The following is a 19712-nucleotide window of genomic DNA, read 5'->3' as shown; positions in this document are numbered from 1 at the left end:
TATAGTGACTTCAAACATTTTTTTTATAATTTTTTAGCTGAGCAAACGTTTAATATTCTAATTAACCTCAAAAACATAATAATTACTTAAAGCGGGAATTCCATTGCCAGTTCATTGGGAAAACTTTTAAATTTCGGCTCAGGCAACACTAACCACAAACAAAAAAGTGAATTATGGAAAAATCTCTGACTGGGCTAAAAATCCATATTTTTTTATGTTTGAGGAAATACAGCAAATTTTTTTTTTGCAAAATTTCACCACACAAGAGAACTTCGAATGAATTGTGAATAATTAAAATTAAATAATGGGCTTCTTAAAGCACTTCAAAGAGAGAATTTGTAAGTTGTTTGCAAGGACAAAGCTGTCAACTCGAGTTTGTGATTCCTTGTTAGCGTATTATAGATTATCTAAAATTAGTTTTTAGACTTCAAAATGATCTTTCACTTCACACCAATCAATAAGAGGCTAAAATTTCTTTCGATTATTTTTAATCATAATAATTTTTATTTAATTAAATTAAAAGAAATAATAATTTTTTTGGAAAATTTTTGTTTTGGAAAAAATTATTATTATTAATAATTAATATTAAAATTAAAAATATTTCGCCTAAAACTTAAAAATTTCCCTGCAGGGTTTATAAACATTCTCCAAGCGCGCTACAAGTAGGTGGAGTATGCTGCGCCTCATTGCTTCATCCCCACCACACAACGCTTGTACATTGTATGTCAGTGTGTGTGTGTGTGTGTGCATTGGAGCCATTGAGTGATTTCACATCTCTCTAGCAACATGCGGTCGGTATCTGCGCAGTATCGAAAGCAGATTATACCCCAAGAACACAAAAACAAAAAAAAAAAAACAAAAGTAAAAAAAAAGTTCCATGCAACAGACAGAGACAGTCACCAGTCGCCAGTTAGCGGATTGCGAGCTGCTCGGGCATAACGAGTTGTGCTATTCAAGCGTTCGCAGCGCTGTGTGTGAACCAAGCAAACATGTTGTGTGAATTAACGCTACGGTTGTGAATGAACTCGATTTGAATGAATGGTTGAAAACGCTCGCCGCCTAATTGAGCAACAAACTGCAAAAGCAAAGATTTGTCACTCGCGACTGTATACAAGCTTTTTCTTAAATGATTCTCGCATTCAACAGGTTTTTTACAATACAATCATTCGCTTTTATTTTCATTTTTCAGTTATTTGCGCTCAAATGCGCTCTAATGCCTCGCGTATGAATGAACTCATGCCACATTTCACTTATAGTTTTACCCCAGCTAAGGCCTGTGGGAGCAATATTGGCGCAACGCGCTCTTCTCACACTCGTCTATGCTCCCCGCGACGACAATCAAGCGATTCATTTGCTCTGCTCACCAACTGCTGCTCTGCTATTAGCCATTGCTTTCGGCATGCGCATGTGTTTGTGTGTGTGCGTGTGTGTGGTGTGTTTTTGCTTTTGGCTACATTTGTGGAGCTCATTTTATGTTCGCTTTGTTCTTGTATTGGTGTTGAGTGCGCTTTTGATTGGTTTTCGAATTTCATCGAATCAGCGCTACAAATTAATGGGGCGCGTATGGCGCGCTCTTAAGCATTGCTGTTGTGTTTGTATTTAAGTATTGACGCTAAGACGTTTCAATGATGGGCACGCCTTCTGAGGAGACTGAAGCTGTAGAGATATTTGCATATGTAGATTTGTATGTATGTCTGAATATATATTTTTTTTGTTTTATTTGGCGTGCTTGCAAATGAAGTGTATATACATATATACTTAAATATATATATATATAAAGAAAAAGATGTGCAATTATATCATATTTAGGTGCTAAAATTCTTAAATGCATTTCAGTTGAGTTCATGTGAGACATAAAGAAAAGAATACACATAAAAATAAAAATAATTTAATATGGATGTTTGTACTTATATAGTATAAATGGTTATATGACGCTCATTATGCATTTTAGCCCTAAAGAAAAAAAAAACTTTGATATTTTTAGCTTCCCTCGGTCTTATTACTCTGCCTATTATACATATATGCGTATAATGGTGTCTTGCCAATTTATCATAGACAAAACGTGCTTTTTAGTGCTTTATAACTATTAGATTATAGAAAATAATACAAAAAAAATTTTAAATTAAACGAGTAAACTTAAGCGTACGCAATGTACATATGTACCTACATATGGTCAAATAAAAAAAAATTTCATCAAGTTTTTATCAAACAGACTACTTTATTATTTTACTATAATTTAGATTAATTTTATTAACCAAATTTAATTTTTGTTAATAAAAAAATTTTAAAAATATATTTTCTTATAACAAATAATTACAATAACACAATTTTTCTCTCATTCCAGGCTACAGTAGTAATCCGCATGATCACAGCAATAACAGCCCGCCCCCGCAAACGCAACAACAAACGCAGAACACTAACAACAATGGTACGCTGCTTTCACACGCGCAGCAGCAGCAACAACAACAACAACAGTCCCAACAAAGCAATCCCGCCGCCAACAGCAATGCGCCCAACCAAGCCAGCGGCGGCCAGACGCCCAATCACAACAACAACAATAGCGCCAATATGAATTACATGCATGTGGCGCTGCGTAACTCTGCCGCTGCGGCAGCACTCTACAGCCAACATCAAATGAAAGAGGAACCCGGCACACAGAACACCTCCTCCTATTCGAGTCTGGGCAGTGGCAGCAGTAACGGTCAAACCGATCCGGCTGATCTCTCCGTTTCATCCGTTTACGGTTTGCCACCACATCTGGCGGGTGCTGCCGCTGCGGCTGCGGTTGCTGCAGCCACCGGTGTGTACGATGACAATGATTATCACAGCACGATCTCATCGCAAGAACATCAGAGTTATCAGGATAGCGGTGCCGATTTCTATGGACTCGCTGTGGCGAATAATGAACAGAAATACAATGCCTACGGACGCTCACCATTCCCCGACACATATGGTTCGGAGTATGGTTCTTACGATCCAACGCGTTTCTCAGCGATGACCGGACAGTCGCCGACGGATCAATGGGGTGTGCACCATGGTGGACACAATTCGGCGCCGTTTATGAATACGATGACTTTGGAGAAGGCGCTCATGGGCGCATATCCCATGCAAGGCGGTGTGCCGTGCTTTACCGGCTCCGGGCCGATACAGTTGTGGCAATTTCTGTTGGAGCTGCTCATGGATAAGACGTGTCAGAGCTTCATTGCGTGGACTGGCGATGGTTGGGAGTTCAAGTTGTCCGATCCCGATGAGGTGAGTAAACGAATTAGGGCAAATCTTACTTAAATTATATAATATGATAGGCAGGAATCAGTGAGAAATAATACAATTAAAAGAAATATTTTTCACAAATCTACAGTGAGTCTTTCAAAACTAATGCGTCCATTCTTCAATTCCAGGTTGCACGTCGCTGGGGTATACGCAAGAACAAACCAAAAATGAACTATGAGAAGCTCAGTCGTGGTCTGCGCTATTATTATGATAAAAATATCATCCACAAGACGGCAGGCAAGCGCTACGTCTACAAATTCGTTTGTGATCTACAAAACCTGATTGGGTAAGTTGTGTCATACATATGAGCGCATCGGACAGATTTTTTAATTCTTTCCTTCTTTTTTTCTCCTTGCAGTTACACGCCAGAAGAATTATGTGCTAAATATGACCTCAAGACAGATAAGAAAGATGATGACTAGATTGTTGTTTGTGGGCTAAACGCCTAGGCGAAACGCTAAAGTTAGCCATGACTACAGCAACGAGCCCCCCATAAGCCAACCACCACCCCCACACTCACACTCACACCCTCACGGAGAGAACTTAAAGCTGTGCTTTAATTGCGAGTGCAAACTTGACAATGCCAAATGCCAAATGAGATCATCAAGCTAACCTCACTTTTGGTTCAAGTGCGCACTGGTGGGCGGTCGCAAATGCTGCGGTGGGAGAGAGGAGGGGGATGCGGTGCATGCATGTAAATGTGGATTCTTCCAAATGTGCTTAATTTTTCAAAGTACACACACACATTATTTACACAAATACATACATACATACATACATATACACTTATACATTTGTAATTATATTTTAGTATATATATACCGTTATATTAAAAAAATATGTATTTGCTATTTTCTGTGCTTACTCATGTTTAAGTTTTAAGTCATACAATTATGAATCCAATTAATTTGTTTGAGGAGATTACATGCTCACTTATATACAAACACATACATAAATGTACATAGTGTGCTAAAGGAACACAGAGCAGAGCGTGCGCACGAAAAATCGAAAAAATAAGTGAATCCCCTAATAATCGTGATCTTAATTTTAAGTTTGCACAACAGTTTTACATTATTACATAACGTACTCATAATACTATACTTTAAATATTTGAAATATTTAGTGAGAAACGAAAATTAAATTTTAATGTTACTTTTTTATTTTAATTAAGTAGCTATTAGGAATTAAAAATAAATTAAAAATCATTAAAACGTTGTAAAAATATATAAATATGAAAATGCGTGTGTTTGAGTATACAAAAATCAAAAATATATAAGTTTTTTAGTGCCTAGTATGTTTCTAAAGCGCAATTTTGCATATGTGTTAAGTCTAATTTAATAGGTTATACTTTCAGAAAGTTGCTAAAAAATACAAATAAACAATTTAGTTTATTAAAAGTTGAAAAATAAATACATTTTGAGTCATAGAAAAACAATTTTAAAAAATATAAATATAAATATTGGAGAAAAACTTATAAAAATATAAGAAATTTCTATAAAATAAATAAATAAAATAAAATAATATAAAATAAAATAAAATAAAATAAAATAAAATAAAATAAAATAAAATAAAACAAAATAAAATAAAATAATATAAAATAAAATAAAATAAAATAAAATAAAATAAAATAAAATAAAAAAATAAAGTAAAATAAAATAAAATAAAATAACACAAAATAAAATAAAATAAAATAAAAAAATAACGTAAAATAAAATAAAAAAAAAATAAAATAAAATGTAAAAAAATAAAATAAAATAAAATAAAATAATTAAAAAAGTACATAAATTTTAATGAACATTTTCAAAAATAAAAATTTAAAAAAGATTAACAACAACAAAAAGCCTTAACTAATTTCAATTTAAATAATAGTAAAAAAATTGAGCAACTATTTAGTAAAAATTAAACACAAAAAATCATCTTGCAAGTTCATTAAATCAAAATTAACTGACATAATCAGCTTTAACTTAAGTAACCAAACACATGATTCGAAACAAAGCGGCATGTGTATATATAAATTAATTTGCAAAATGTGCAATTAAAACTATACCCCAATTAATAAAAATGAAAAACGAAATTCTCACGTGCTTTGATATTTGTACTCAAAATTGCCATATACGAAAAGAAAACTTTGATACAATGAATATAATGTATGTAGTAATAAATTTAAATAATTAAAAAAAAACGGTGCAACATAATTTTGTAAAAGAATTAGCGCAACACCAAATTTATAAGCTATTGCACAACCATCACATTTGAACCCCAGTACCGTAAATGAAGCTGCGCGGCAGTAAAAATAGCTGTAAAAAAATTTGTTTCTTTTTAATGTTAATAAATATATAGAAAAGCAGCGATGTGTACGAAATGAAAAAAAAATAAATTAATTAATAAAAAAATAAATCAAAACATCATAAGCACACATTGTGATTACATTTTTATTTTATTAAATAACAGTAATATAAAAAAGTTAACTTTTAAAAGTTACAAAAAAATATGAATAACAAACGCTTTAAAGGCTAAACAGTTACTGCTTTTCATTTTCAATATGAGTGCTTCCGCATGTTTACAGCATTTTACATACTTACATGTATATAATATATTATATATATTTTCATTTTTGCTTTACTTTACTTACTTTACACATACACACAAATACATACATATGTTTTATACTATTATCTCGTAAGTAGTCGGAGGTACTACTGCTGCAAATAAGTTAAACTCTAAAATGTAAATGTACTATATATCTGAATAGCAATGTACAATGAAACAAAAATGTGTTAGTGTTTTAACTGTAAAAAGTTTTGTGCAGAAATTAAATTTATTATAATTATTATTACAATTACAATTACTGTAACTATGTATAGTTGTCTTAAATGCTTAATTTAATTAGCAATTAACTAATTATTATGAAATACAAAACCCAACAATTAAAAAGATATAAATAAATGCTCAAATTTAAAAAAAAAAAAAAAAAAATTTTAATTATTTTATTTAATTGTAGTCTCTAGTAGAATTTATTGATAAATTTAAAGCGGTTGTGGTGCCATTGCTATTAGCAGTTCACTTTGTGGAGGCACTAATATTGATTTCACATATTTTGAAGTTAAACTTAACCCCCAAAACAAATAATTTGTGGGACAATTGGTTTCAGAATTGTGGTAATTATTATGCTCTCGCAACAACCGGCCATTACCACCCCCACAAAATGGAATTAACCGATAAACTATAAAGTGGATACAAAGGATCATACTTGGAGCAAAGGCGGTTAAAGAATGCGCGGATGACATGATGCATTATTCTATCATTTGAGTTAAATACGCCAGTGTTATAGGTGTGAAAATTGTCTTTCATATGACACCAAGATCGTTCAAATCGGTGCAGATTCAGGGTTCTGAGCATTCAATTTGAACTGCTCTGCTCTGCTCTCTGCTCTGTTGGGCAGCGCAACGCAGCAGCGATTTTTGCAAAGTTTCAAATTGCGACCATTGCCAGGCGACCAGAAATGTGCAATAGGTGTATGCCGGTAAAAGTGGGTGGTACAGGTAGATATGTGAATATATATTATATATATGGGTCAACGGAACCAATGCAGGCGACAGAAATGATCGCGAAGGATGTGAAGAAACCGGAGCCGGAAATTATCCCGATATCAACTCAAACTGGATATCGATTAAAGGAAACGGAAGTTCTTTAAAGGAAGCGGAATGAAACGACCGGAAGTCTTCATAAATAGTAAACGGTTTTGGTCAATTATTTAAATGGTGCTTTCCGTAAATTTTTGTTATTCACTAGCAACTTGCTTTTTAAGATACTTTTACGGTCGGTCTGTCACTTCCGTTACTTTGACTTCCGCTCATATTCAACACCCGCTTCCTGTTTCCGGTGTTCGATATCCGGTTTAAATTAGTGAAAGTTGCATGTCCGGTTCCGGTTACACCTTTTCCGTCTAATCTGTTCCCATTTTGAGAGGTCAGCTGCGGTAAGATTGGTTCATATTTTACAGTGGAGTCCAGTTTTGTCTACATTTCATGAGTTCACCTGAGGTTAAGTCTATTTATAATGTGAAGGGTCACATGAGTTCAAGTTTGTTGACACTTTGTGAGTAGGGCTTCTCCTCCATTTTGAGGGGTAACACGAATTCAGGTTTGTTCACATTTTAAGGGTTCCGTGAGATCAATCTAATTACTTATCGAATTATTTTCTATATTCTGAATATCCTTTTGCCGAAAATGTCGGTTATTCCATGTTGCTTGAGAAACATATAGCCTTAAACATTTGGTTAATTGTAATCTATTCACAATTCCAGTTCTATAAACGAATTATGCTACAAAACTTTGTGGAAACTTGCAAAAAGGTTTTTTGTGATGTTTCATCAGAACAATACCCCAAGTCAAGAGAGACAAGGAACAAATACAAAGCAATTGGCTATGAATTGTTTTCACAACCATCATATGCTCCAAAGTTAATCTCCAACATCTTTATGATATCCTTAGATCACATGAACCCAAGGAAAGCTCTCTTAATAGGTCAAATCTATCTGAATACCAAAATTATAGATCGATTTTTGGTAATCTAGTATCACCAATTCTGCATACCCGAGTTACGGTATTAAAAGGGCTATGTCAAGATTGGAAGTGTTTGTAGTGAGAGGTTTATCTTTTAGGTTATCTACAAACTGTCACTAGATCTCAATAGATCTTATTTGAATAAATGTTTATTTTTAATTTCAACATTTAAGTTCTTTTCAAATGGTATTGAAGATTCTATAATTTGGACTCCTTAGTGGAAAAGTTGAAGTCTTTACGTTAGTCCTGAAATTCTAGTTAGTCCTAGTTCTAGTTGATCGATGATGATTAAAAGCTGGAATTTCGAATACAGGATCCCCGCAGTGGATATTGTGGTCGATAATTCAAGTACTGAACAATATGTGATTAAATTAAGAAAATTTTATACAGTTTCTATTACTTTTGAGTTGCCTATTGGCATTTCAAAACCTCCTACATAACTGAGTAGCTCATTATTCAACAACTTCATGTAGCTGTCAATAAAATTTTCTCACACATCTCATTCGACTTAGAGCTGCAGAAGCGAACGGTAGCATTTATTTTACGAATTTTATTTTTTTTTTAACGCGAGTCAACTTTTTACACCATCCCGAGTATATTTTCCATAAAATTTGTGATTTTACAAGTTATACGCATAGAGCTAGGTATTTTCTAACGAAATTCATAAGAACAACGGCAACAACATGGCGGAAGCTACAAGTCAAGAGTTTAACAAGAAGACCTTCCTCGAGCATTACTGGCAAAAGCAGAAGGACCTCTCGCGGCGACAGCGTCAATACAAGACGATACTGTCGACGAAGCTAAATACGCGCCGCGAGACGATCATGATGCAGAGCTACCAAAACACCATCGATCAATTGCATCTGGAGAAGGATACGCTGCGCGCACAGATTTGGGTGGCCAGCGGCGAAACGCATAACCGCCAGAATAATCGTGCGCTCGCGAATATACAATGCCACGTCGCGTGCCAGGAGCACTTGGCCGACGATATACGCTATTACAAGGAGTCCATAACGAATTTGCAGCGCGAAATTAGTCGCGTGAATAAACAGGTTTACGAATTGAATCGACGCACGGTGCCCGACACGCAGCATCAAACGTATGTGGCGCGCATGCGCAAGAAGTTGGACATTTTGGAGAATCAGCTGGAGGTGGGCGTGCGTACCGAGTGCGCTTTCGCGGCGATCAATAGCAAACTGCGTGAAGATTTGATCATGTTGCTGCAACATCGCACCAGTTTCAACGACATCTACACGAAGCTGGTGCAGAAGTTGAATAGCGATCGGAAGTACATTATCGATCTGATCGAATACGCTTTAGCCACCTTCGAGAGTTGCATACACGCCTACGAGAAGATCAACATATTGACGAAGAAGGATTTGAAGGATCGTGAAATGAAAATGGTGGAAATGCAGGGAATCATGCGCAATCGCGCGGCTGAGGATGCGAAATTCGAATTTCTGGATTGTAAAGGGCGCGAGCGTATTATAGACGACTTGCAGCCGAAAGAGTATCGCAGACGTGAGAAATTTCGTCAGCAACATCGTAAACGTATCGACTTGTACAATACAATATTGCAGAAAATATTGAATTACACCAACTCGAAGAACGTGGATGCAGTCATCAATAAGTTCCAAGAGCAAGAGAGTCTCTACTATTCCTACTTCAATTACGCCAATGAAATGAGCTATCACATGACATTACTAAATAATTCCGTTAATCGATTGTTTAATGAAATTTCCGAACTGAAACACACGAATCACAATTCACTGGCAAATCAACTCGAAACCATTGAAGAGCTTGACAACAGCTTAAAGGAGAAGCAGAAGAAAAACGAAGAGTTGAGCAATTTGAGCGATCAGAATGATGCGCGTTTGGAGAAACTGCTGCAGGGCATACAAATAATTAAGGATCAGTCGCGTGCCAATTGTAAGTCGTTCGAGGCATTGCTGGGCGATTTCACCAAAGTCAATCTCTTCAATGTGCGTCACTTCTTAAAGGTACTGGAGAAGCGTGTACACTTCGTAACGGTGGCACAATACATGCGTGAGCGTCGCGTTAAGAAGCATTCGAGTGAGTATGTGGTCAAGGACGTGATCAAACTCTGCGACTGTCCGACACCGTTGGATGAGGTTGTGCTCACGCAACAGTGTCCCGAGTGTGGCGAGGCCGATGCCACCAACGTCGAGGACACCGAGGGTGGCGAGGGCATACAGAGCTTGAATACGGTATTGAAGAAATTGTATGAGCGCGTCAATCAACCGGAGATGCAATATCGCTTGCACAGCATTAGTCAGTGCCGTTTGCCGCATTCGCGCATTCTTGCCGCAAAACGTTATGCCTGAATTCTGGTGAAGCCTCTTGCTCCCGTGTGGGGAATTCAATTGCAATCAATTGTTTTCAAATTTAAACCAAATATGGTGCTATGTGGATGGTATACAATATGCTTAGCTGGATGATGTGTGATTTTAAATTGATTGTAGTCGAAGGGGTATGAATATGAGCCTCGTAAATAGGAAAACATGTTGATGCCTAAATAACTTTTTTTTTTATAAAAAAATCTGTGTTTTATTTATTTATTCGTTGTTGGGAGACTGTTCTGTGGATTTCAGAATGTGTGAAAGACAGAGAGAGAGAGAGAGTGTGAATGAAATATTTATTTATCTATGTTCTGGAATTTTGTTCCACAAGTTCATATTAATTTTTAGGTGTAAATATTTACTGAGAACCAATGTAGCACTGTTGCGGTTAATGATTCAAGAATATCTGGGTCAACCTTATAAAGGTCTACTATTGTAAAACCAGACTTTAAGGGTAGTCAAAATGATCTGACCTTTTGCATAATCCCATAATTTATTATACTCTCGCAACATGTTGCACAGAGTATTATAGTTTTGTTCACATAACGGTTGTTTGTGTCACCAAGAAATAAAAGAGTTAGATATGAGGTTATATATATATATATGATCAGGATGACGAGTGGATTTGAAATCCGGTTGTCTGTCCGTCCGAGTAAAAATTAAGATATCTTAATGAAACTTGGCACCCTGACGAGGTTGCTTTCGAAAATGGGCAAAATCGGTCCACTGCCACGCCCACAAAATGGCGAAAACCGAAAACCTATAAAGTGTCATAACTAAGCCATAAATAAAGTTATGAAAATAAAATTTGGAACATAGGATTGCATTAGGAAGGGGCACATTTGGATGTAATTTTTTTTAAGTGAGCGTGACCCCGCCCCAAATCGGTTTTATGTATATATCTTGCAAACTAAAAAAACTGTATAAACCAAACTTTCCGCAGTCGTTTCTTTTAGCCATTTCCTTATACAGTCCAAAGAAAGCGGATTATAACCACGCCCACCTCCCATACAAAGGTTAGGTTGAATATGACTAAAAGTGCGTTAACTCACTAACGAAAAACGTCAGAAACACTAAATTTTACAGAACAAATATCAGAAAGAAGCTGCACTGAGATTTTTTTTACCAAATGGAAAATGGGTGTGGCGTTCGCCCACTTATTGGTCAAAAACCATATCTCAAGAACTACTCGATCGATTTCAATGAAATTCGGTACATAACAATTTCGTGACACCCTGATCACCCGTGTGGAATATGGGCGAAATCGGTTCACAACCACGCCTACTTCCCATATAACTCAATTTTGAATTCTTCTGATTGGTTCACTTTATAATATATACATTAAGAACCAATGAAGGTAGCGGGACTTTACACAAATACTGTATTTGAGCTGTGACACCACTTGTGGAAATTGTCAAAATCGGACCATGAATTTTCAAGGCCCCATATATCGAACGTGATGAACTCGGTGCCTAAAATAATTTTTCACCGAAAATATAGGTAGTTCTCTCAGATATTTTAATGTAATTCATTCCCTCTGAATTTTTTTTCTATGTACCAAAAGTGGTTAAAATCGGGTCACAACTTCCCCCAGATCCCATATACCTAATTATAGGTAGTATAAAATAAAGTGAGCGTATAGTCTTCGATATATTGTATCTTGGTGGTGAAAACGAGTGAAATCGGTCCAGGAATTACCTCAGTCTCCATATACGATTTATGATGATTTTCGTTATTCTATTGAATTTTATGCAGAATATATGGGTCGAATTGTGTTATCTTCATAAAATTGCATTAATAAATCGAGAGAGTATAAAATGTTCGGTTGCACCCGAACTTAGCCTTTCCTTACTTGTTTTTATACTAAAATTTAACATTAATCCGCTGTGAAACGTGTAGGTCTGTACTGCTAGACCCTGGTTACGTAAAAAAGTACAAACCTATAGTGGTGGAAACCAACACGTATGAAGAGTTGGTACATTAAGAAAGAAGTTTACTGTGACTTACAGTTACAATACATTGTGACCTAGACGTCTACTCACATTTTTTGTGAAGAGCTTTTTGTCACTGTCAATAAAATTCAACATTTTAGTTAGAAATTTTGGGCTGGTTGGACGCATTTTAAAGAGCAAATTCTATTTAATTTTTATGTAATCTCTTAACTAATTTTTTCCACAAATTCATTAAATATTTGGTTGAAAATAAATTCAATTTGACCATCACAATGACGGCGCTCGATGTGAAATCGTCCTTTTTGAGGGATCACATGTACAAGCTGCAAGACGTCGCGAAGCGGCAAAGCGACTATAGACGAGCCTTAGCTGCGCGGCTGAAAAACTTTCGACGCAATCAAATCATGGAGGATAATATGAATAAAGGCACCGACAAATTGCTTAAAGAAAAGGCCGACATCAAGGTGAGAATGTGGACGGCCATGGGTTCACAATACAGAAAAAAGAGTGCGTCCAATTTGAAAACCGTTAAGTGCCACATTACCTGTGAAGAGCGATTGGCGGATGATATACACTATCTGAAAACGGGCATTTCGAATATACAACGTGAGTTGGGACGCCTATCGCGTTTAATATACGATTTGAATCGTCACACTGTGCCCGCGTCACGATCGATAGAGAATAAGAACAAAGCACGCAAACACTTGGCCATAAAGGAGAATCAATTGGAGGTGGGCATACATCAGGAGTGCAAAATGACGGCACTGAATAAGAAATTACGCGGAGAACTGACCGAACTGATTGTGGAGCGTAAAATTTTCAACGATCATTATTTCAAATTAATACGCGCACTAAATAGCGATAAGAAATATATGACCGATTTAATTAATTACGCTTTGAATCAGTTCGACTCGAACATAGAACTCTATGAGCGTTTTGATATTTTCAAGAAGCGCCACCGTAGAGATTTGGAACAACGCAGAATGGAAATGCGTGACATTAGTCGCAATAAGAAGGAGTCATTAAACGATACGCAGTTTTACAGAATCAAAAATTTACACCGCCAATTGGATGACTTGCAACCGAAGGAGTATCGGCGGCGTAGTAATGTGCGCGAGAGTTTGAAAAAGAAACTTATCGTCAACAAGAATGTATTACATAAAATCTTTCAATATACCGAAGAGAAAGATATCAAAAATGTAATCGCCAAATTTAAAGAACAAGAAAGCCTCTACTACTCTTACTTTAATTACGCCAATGAGACGAGCTATCACATGACACTGTTGAATAACGCGGTCAATCGACTTTTTGCGGATATCGATTTGCTTAAGCTGGAAAATCGCAATACTATGGAAAATCAAGTGGACCAAATTGAGAAATTAGAGACGCAATTGATTGAAAAAAAGAAGAACAACGCGGCGTTACGCAAGACATCCGAGGTGAATGACGAACGTTTGACAAAACTATTTCAGGGCTTGAAGCTGGTGCGTGATCACTCGAAAACAGATTGGCAATCGCTAGAGAAGGAAATCGGTGATTATCGTGAGATCAACATACAAAATTTGCACAGTCAGCTGAAGCTTGTAGAACGGCGTATATTCGGTGTGCTAGTGATGGTCTATAAGTTGGAGCGTAAAAGTGGCAAGAAGCGTTCGAATGAGTTTCTGATCAAGCATATAGAAAAGTTCTGTGATTTTGCAACCGACTTAAATGATATTGTCTTAACGCAACAATGTCCCGAATGCGCCGAAGTGGATACATTGAATATCGATGAGACGGAGAGTATTGGTTTAACCTCGATTGAAAATGTTAAGCACAAGCTTTATGATAAGATTATACAACCCGAAATGCAATACCGTTTGCATAGCATGAGCACATGCCGATTTCCACGAGCCCGTTTGTTGACCGCAAAACGAAATATGGAAACAGTGTTGTAATGTTATAAAACAAAAACTATCATAAGGAATCAAAAGCAATCAAAAAAACACCAAAATCTACAAATAAAAATTATATAAGGTAAAAATTAAAATCAAAGAAAAAATTTATAAAATTTAAAAATGTATATAAAATAAAAAATTACTAAAATTTAATAAATTCTTTTAGCAAAAATTTGTTCTAAAATAAATTGTCGCACTTCTCTCTTCCAAAGGAAATATTGAGCTTAGAAATAAGAATGTGGGGTTGGCAGTATCCAAGTTTTATTAAATCACCTAAGCGAGGGACGGCATATCATTTTTAATTTCGACTAATTGTATGTTATGCGAGAAAGGTGTAATCCTTGACCTGTATAATGTTAGGTTTCAGTTTTGTAACGGACAGAGGACCTGATGTATTATTTATTTGGTATTGGAAAAGACCAAAACTGGTCCATGTGTGGTTTATTGGCCTACCAGACAAACCTAACCTATATTGAGATCAAGATCAAACACTGATCGGATCAGCTCAGGTTAAAACAAGTAAGGAAAGGCTAAGTTCATCATTTTATACTCTCGCAATTTATTGATATATTTTTATTAAGATAACAAACAATTTGAAAAATATTTCCTCTGAATTGAATTAGGATACCTGAGAGATTTACCAAAATTTTCGGTGAAAAATTACCCTAAGGCACTGAGTTCTTCATATTCGATATTCGGCGCTTTCAAAAGTTATAGTCCGATTTCGACAATTTTTTCACAAGTGATGCCACAGTTCAAATACAGTATTTGTGTAAAGTTTAATTACGCTATCTTCATTGGTTCCATATGTATATATTATAAAGTGAAGAAATAAGATGGAATTCAAAATTTAGTTACAAGGGAAGCTGTCGTGGTTGTGAACCGATTTCATTCACACGTGTCATCAGGGTGTCAAGAAAATATTATATACCGAATTTCATTGAAATCGGTCGAGTAGTTCCTGAGAAATGGTTTTTGACCCATAAGTGGGCGAAGCCACGCCCATTTCAAATTTTGTAAAAAAATCTGAGTGCAGCTTCTATCTGCGATTTCTTATGTAAAATTTAGTGTTTCTGACGATTTTCGTTAGTGAGTTAACTCACTTTTAGTAATTTTCAACCTAAACTTTGTATGGGAGGTGGGCGTGGCTATTATCCGATTTCAACTATTTTCATGGTGTGTGGTGGGGTACGTAAGAGAATCGATTGCAGAAAGTTTGGTTTATCCCAATATGCCCCTTCCTAGTGCGATCCTTTGTACCAAATTTTATTTCCATAGTTTTATTTATGGCTTAGTTAGGGTACTTTATGTGTTTTCGTTTTTCGCCATTTTGTGGGCGTGGCAGTGGTCCGATTTTGCACATCTTCGAAAGCAACCATCCTATGGTGCCAAGAAATAAGTGTGCCAAGTGTCATTAAGATATCTCAATTTTTACTCAAGTTATCCGTTGCACGGACAGACAGACATTCGGATTTTGACTTGTCTCGTCACCCTGGTCATTTTGATATATATAACCCTATATCTAACTCGTTTAGTTTTATGACATACAAACAACCGTTATAAAAAGCAATAAGCTATAAATCCGCGAATTCATTTGACGACAAAAATTTTTTAAATATATAATTTTCGCTTTATTTGTAATCTCTTAAATATATTATAATACTGAGTGAGTTAGAAATTCGAGTTTTTAAACTAGAGTAATGATCATTGAGCTAATTGTATGTAACTTATGCTTTCGTTGGGGTGTGTTTCCGTCTTCATCGCTTGATTCGTTGCAATTTATCCTTTTAAATCTCATTATTTGTCTCCGTTGTCAGATCAGCCTGGTTGAGCTCTTCGCCTAGTCCCAAACCGCTAATAAGACCACCAAGAAAACTGCCGATCAAATTTGGATTTCCACCTGGAGCTGGCTGCGCGGGAACCGGAGCTGGTGCCGGCACTGCAACAGGTGCTGGAGCTGGCGGAATGGCGCCCATACCATTACCACCAACACCAAATCCACCACCACCAATAGCTGGTCCATTGCAGTTGTACATTTTATTCAGCTTTTCAATGTCGTAAGTTGAGAAGCCTTCACGTTGACCCATACGTTGACTGCCACCCGGTTGCTTGGGGGGGACATAATAAGTACATAAGTAAATAAATGTGTCAGTGGTGTAAAATTTATACATATATAAAAGAGAAATATAAACAACAGTTATGTAAACGCGGAAGTTTATCAGTAAGTCAGTCTGTAAGTTGACATGCCTCTCTGTAATTATATGTTTAAGTAAGGTCGTCTAAAACAGCTGCCACGCAAGGCGCGCGCACTTTTTCATGTTACAGTCACCAGACGCCGGTTTATTGAACCAAATGTTGTGGAACCTTCACACGCTGGGAATTTTCAACTAATCGTTTAATAAATAATAAACGACCTTGTTCAAGTGCCAAAAGTGTGCTGACGCCTCTCTGTGTTTATATTTATTTATTTTTAACTGTATATACGGTATGTGTGATCTGTTTTGAGATATGATATCTCCGTACGTCACAGTGAATGATAATGGTGTTAAGTAGATATTTATTTTGTGTGTCTTTTTTTGGTATAAACCCCTGAGTGAACCCCCAGAGGGATATGAAGCTTGATGCTTCTAGAGTGTTTATATAAGGAAATTAATTTAAATGTTTTGAGGTAGTCCAAGAAGTCTAGATGGAATGCTTATGAGCAAAGCATTAAGACAAAGTTAACTATCATTTATCCAAGGTTTCGTCCTAACCATGGACGTGTAACCTATATGCACCATTTATCAGAAAGCCCATGAGTTCAATACTATCGAAATTGCAGACAGTGGACTTTGTCGAACAATACTATTCACGAATGATTTCTGCGACACCTTCTCAATCGGAAATTTCCACCACTTGAGCCTTAAAATCTTCCAACTGTTAAACAACATAATTCACCACATACTCACCACAGCTACGATGGTCGGACGACCGTTACGCGAGAAAGCATTCGCCGAATAATGCATCACACTGCCATAATCGTAGGGTACACCAAAAGCAACGGTCTGTTGAGCCTTCTCGAAGTTCGACACCGCCGATGGTTGCACATTCTCCATCATTATATCCACATATGAGTCACGTTCCTGTCGGTTCTGTTCGTGTAGGAAACCCAGCGCATGCATGAGCTCATGCATTGCAGTGCCGGGTTTGGTGAGACAGCCGGGTGATTGCAGATTCACTTCTTGCTTACCGCCTACACGCCCAACCGATGACCAACAACCCGAATTGCCACTCACAATTGAAATGTAATCACTTTCACTGCTACGCCTTACAAAACGTATGCAAGTACGACGATGATACTCCTCCATCGCATGCTCGATGGTGGACATGTCGCGTGCATTGAAATTACCGCGTATTTCGTATGGCACCACACCGTTAGGCCAGCGTGAACTGGGTGTGGTAATGCCATTTCTGGTAGACACCTTGCCAATGGGCACAAGTATGTCGCCCTCCAGATAGGAACCCAGCTCCTCCGGATTAACCGGTGACTCTTCGGCTGTGTAGTTAGCCACCAATTGTGCTGTCACTTCATTGTCGGGTGTGCCATACAGCGCGTTGCCATAGAAACTCAAATCGATTACGTCTTTCGGTTCTTCGCCAAGTTCATCAATGCTATTCAAATCGATTTCCAGTACCTCCGTATCATCATCATCGTCATCATAGTAGGTGGCTGTGCCAAGCAGCGGCGAAGCTTGGAGTTGCAGCATTAGATGGCAGAAAAGCGCGAGCGCGAAGAGTAAAGCTTTTTGGTGCTTTGCCATTGTTTCAGAGGAAGGCGGTTAATTTATGAAACAAGTAATACGAATTCAATATTCAACTGCAGGTTAGGCAATATCCTTCGAGGTGGTTTGGGTTGTTTCGTTTGCTTTGATTACACTTTATGTCGCTCTTAAGAACGCTGTCTTCGAACTGTGCTCATTCCACTGCAGAGCTTTGGTTTATATACTCTAAAAGTGTGTGAGCCGTCCGTTCGTCAGAGTTCTTCACTCCACACACTCACTTTGGTTTAAGAATTACGCTACGCCGACTCTTATCGGCCATAAATTTATGTATCATAAATTCGCATAAGCGAATGTGCGACGGTATGTACTTTTAACCGTAACGGTAGTCGTTATGCCGAGTACCTTTCTTTTTCCGGCAGCAACAACAACAAGTCGAAAGCTTATCGGCGTTTCGCCTAAGACCTTCTCGGTGTGTTGTTGGTTCAGCCGCTTGTTCGCCGTAAAAAAGCCGGCGAATACTTGTACATTAGAACTCTTATTTGCTCAACGTCGCCTAGCGTTAGAGTTATTCAAATATTTTGGTTATACTACTTTGCCGGCAACGGCTATAAACCCATTCATGCTCCTAGTTCAAATATGTGCATATGTATGTATGTATATGAAAGTACCATGACTTTTGACGATATTAATGTGGTTTTTATGTTTTGAAGATGTCGACTTTGACTTTGGCGTTCGAAATGCCCGATAAGCGGGGTAAAACTTAAAAAAGTTTTATATTTTGACTTGGCAATGAGTTGTGATTTAGAGTGGAAAGGGTGTTGATAGGTCAGTGGTTATGTAGTATGTATCATAAAGTGAGTTTGTTTACCCAAGACTATTCGGTATGCATATATGTGTTTAATGTTTGAAGTGTCTTATAAAGTTAATTGCATGTAAATATTTATTAGCTATATGTTATCTATTTAATTCAAATTAGCAAATATTTAATCACAAATTTAAAACAAAAACAAAAAAATATTGAAATTTCACAACGATCAAAAAACATGTGTTCTTGAGTTTTTTGGAAAATCCGATTAATATTTAGAATACACGCTAAAAACGATGACAAAGTCTGTGGCCAAGTCACAGATATACATATATTTTCTTAAAACTGTATATTTTTTATTGTTTAATCGACAATATAAAAATAAAAAAGCGATGCTATGAGTAATTTAAAAATTCTAAAATAATAGAGACAAATTAGTGCTAGTCTCCATATTAGAAGAGTCTATTTTAATTCAGAAACATGGGGTTTCATACCCCAAAATATCTATTATCTGAACGTAGAGAGTAAAATTTAATTTTCTGAAAGATCCTTATCATATCCCTAGGTTGTAAATTAAAATGAATTTCATTAACAAATGTTAATTTTTAAGTCTTTTGCATATTGTTACTACCTAAAATTCCCGTTGACATCTTTCATAATCAAAAGTATAACATTTAGTTATTATTCTCCCGTTGACATCTTTCATAATCTAAAGTATAACATTTAGTTATTATTCTCAACTATAGTGAAATTTGTTAAACTTTTATTGAAAAGTACTACTTAAAAAATAAAACAATAGGACAGTCGATTTTTAAAAGTTTCTCTTGAAACGAATTTTCACAAACAACATCGAAATAGACGGGAGCAGGTCATAAGCCATTGGTGCCTGATCTGAACAATAATGTGGATGCAAAAGAACCTTCTAATCAAGCTCCCGAAGCTTCTATCGAGTTACTTTCAATACGTGCGGCCTGTCGTTATACTGATGGCATACAACTCATTACCTATTGACTGACCGCTTTAGTGCAATTGCTTCCTTCAGTCGGTTCCATTGCCGGCAGT

The 19712-nt window shown here is 36.5% G+C and overlaps 4 protein-coding genes across 7 annotated transcripts in view; 3 read left to right on the top strand and 1 right to left on the bottom strand.

The window, feature by feature from the left end:
* LOC105219016 (ETS-like protein pointed) overlaps positions 1-4373 on the top strand; it is a 200955-nt gene extending 196582 nt beyond the window's left edge. For all 4 annotated transcript variants that reach the window (XM_054225565.1, XM_054225564.1, XM_011194944.3 and 1 more), the window contains 3 exons: positions 2345-3252; positions 3399-3556; positions 3629-4373. In XM_054225565.1, coding sequence (XP_054081540.1) covers positions 2345-3252; positions 3399-3556; positions 3629-3692 — 1130 coding nt within the window. In that variant the 3' untranslated portion in view covers positions 3693-4373. The remainder of the gene's footprint in view (positions 1-2344; positions 3253-3398; positions 3557-3628) is intronic.
* A 3940-nt stretch (positions 4374-8313) lies between these two features.
* LOC105219015 (uncharacterized) lies at positions 8314-10385 on the top strand. The gene has a single exon (XM_011194942.3). The coding sequence runs from the start codon at positions 8519-8521 to the stop codon at positions 10178-10180; it is 1662 nt and encodes a 553-aa protein (XP_011193244.1). The 5' UTR covers positions 8314-8518; the 3' UTR covers positions 10181-10385.
* A 2034-nt stretch (positions 10386-12419) lies between these two features.
* LOC105219017 (uncharacterized) lies at positions 12420-14084 on the top strand. The gene has a single exon (XM_011194946.2). It carries the CDS (start codon positions 12420-12422, stop codon positions 14082-14084), a length of 1665 nt encoding a protein of 554 aa, XP_011193248.2.
* A 1607-nt stretch (positions 14085-15691) lies between these two features.
* Positions 15692-18066, bottom strand: LOC105219014 (high choriolytic enzyme 1). The gene is made up of 2 exons (XM_011194941.3): positions 17033-18066; positions 15692-16192 (listed from the first exon to the last, which is right to left on the bottom strand). Exons 1-2 carry the CDS (start codon positions 17882-17884, stop codon positions 15872-15874), a joined length of 1173 nt encoding a protein of 390 aa, XP_011193243.2. The 5' UTR covers positions 17885-18066; the 3' UTR covers positions 15692-15871.
* Between the last annotated feature and the right edge of the window lie 1646 nt (positions 18067-19712).

This window comes from Zeugodacus cucurbitae, chromosome 2 (genome assembly GCF_028554725.1).
Source record: "Zeugodacus cucurbitae isolate PBARC_wt_2022May chromosome 2, idZeuCucr1.2, whole genome shotgun sequence".
Taxonomy (NCBI): domain Eukaryota; kingdom Metazoa; phylum Arthropoda; class Insecta; order Diptera; family Tephritidae; genus Zeugodacus; species Zeugodacus cucurbitae.
This window is presented reverse-complemented; position numbering and strand designations above follow the sequence as displayed.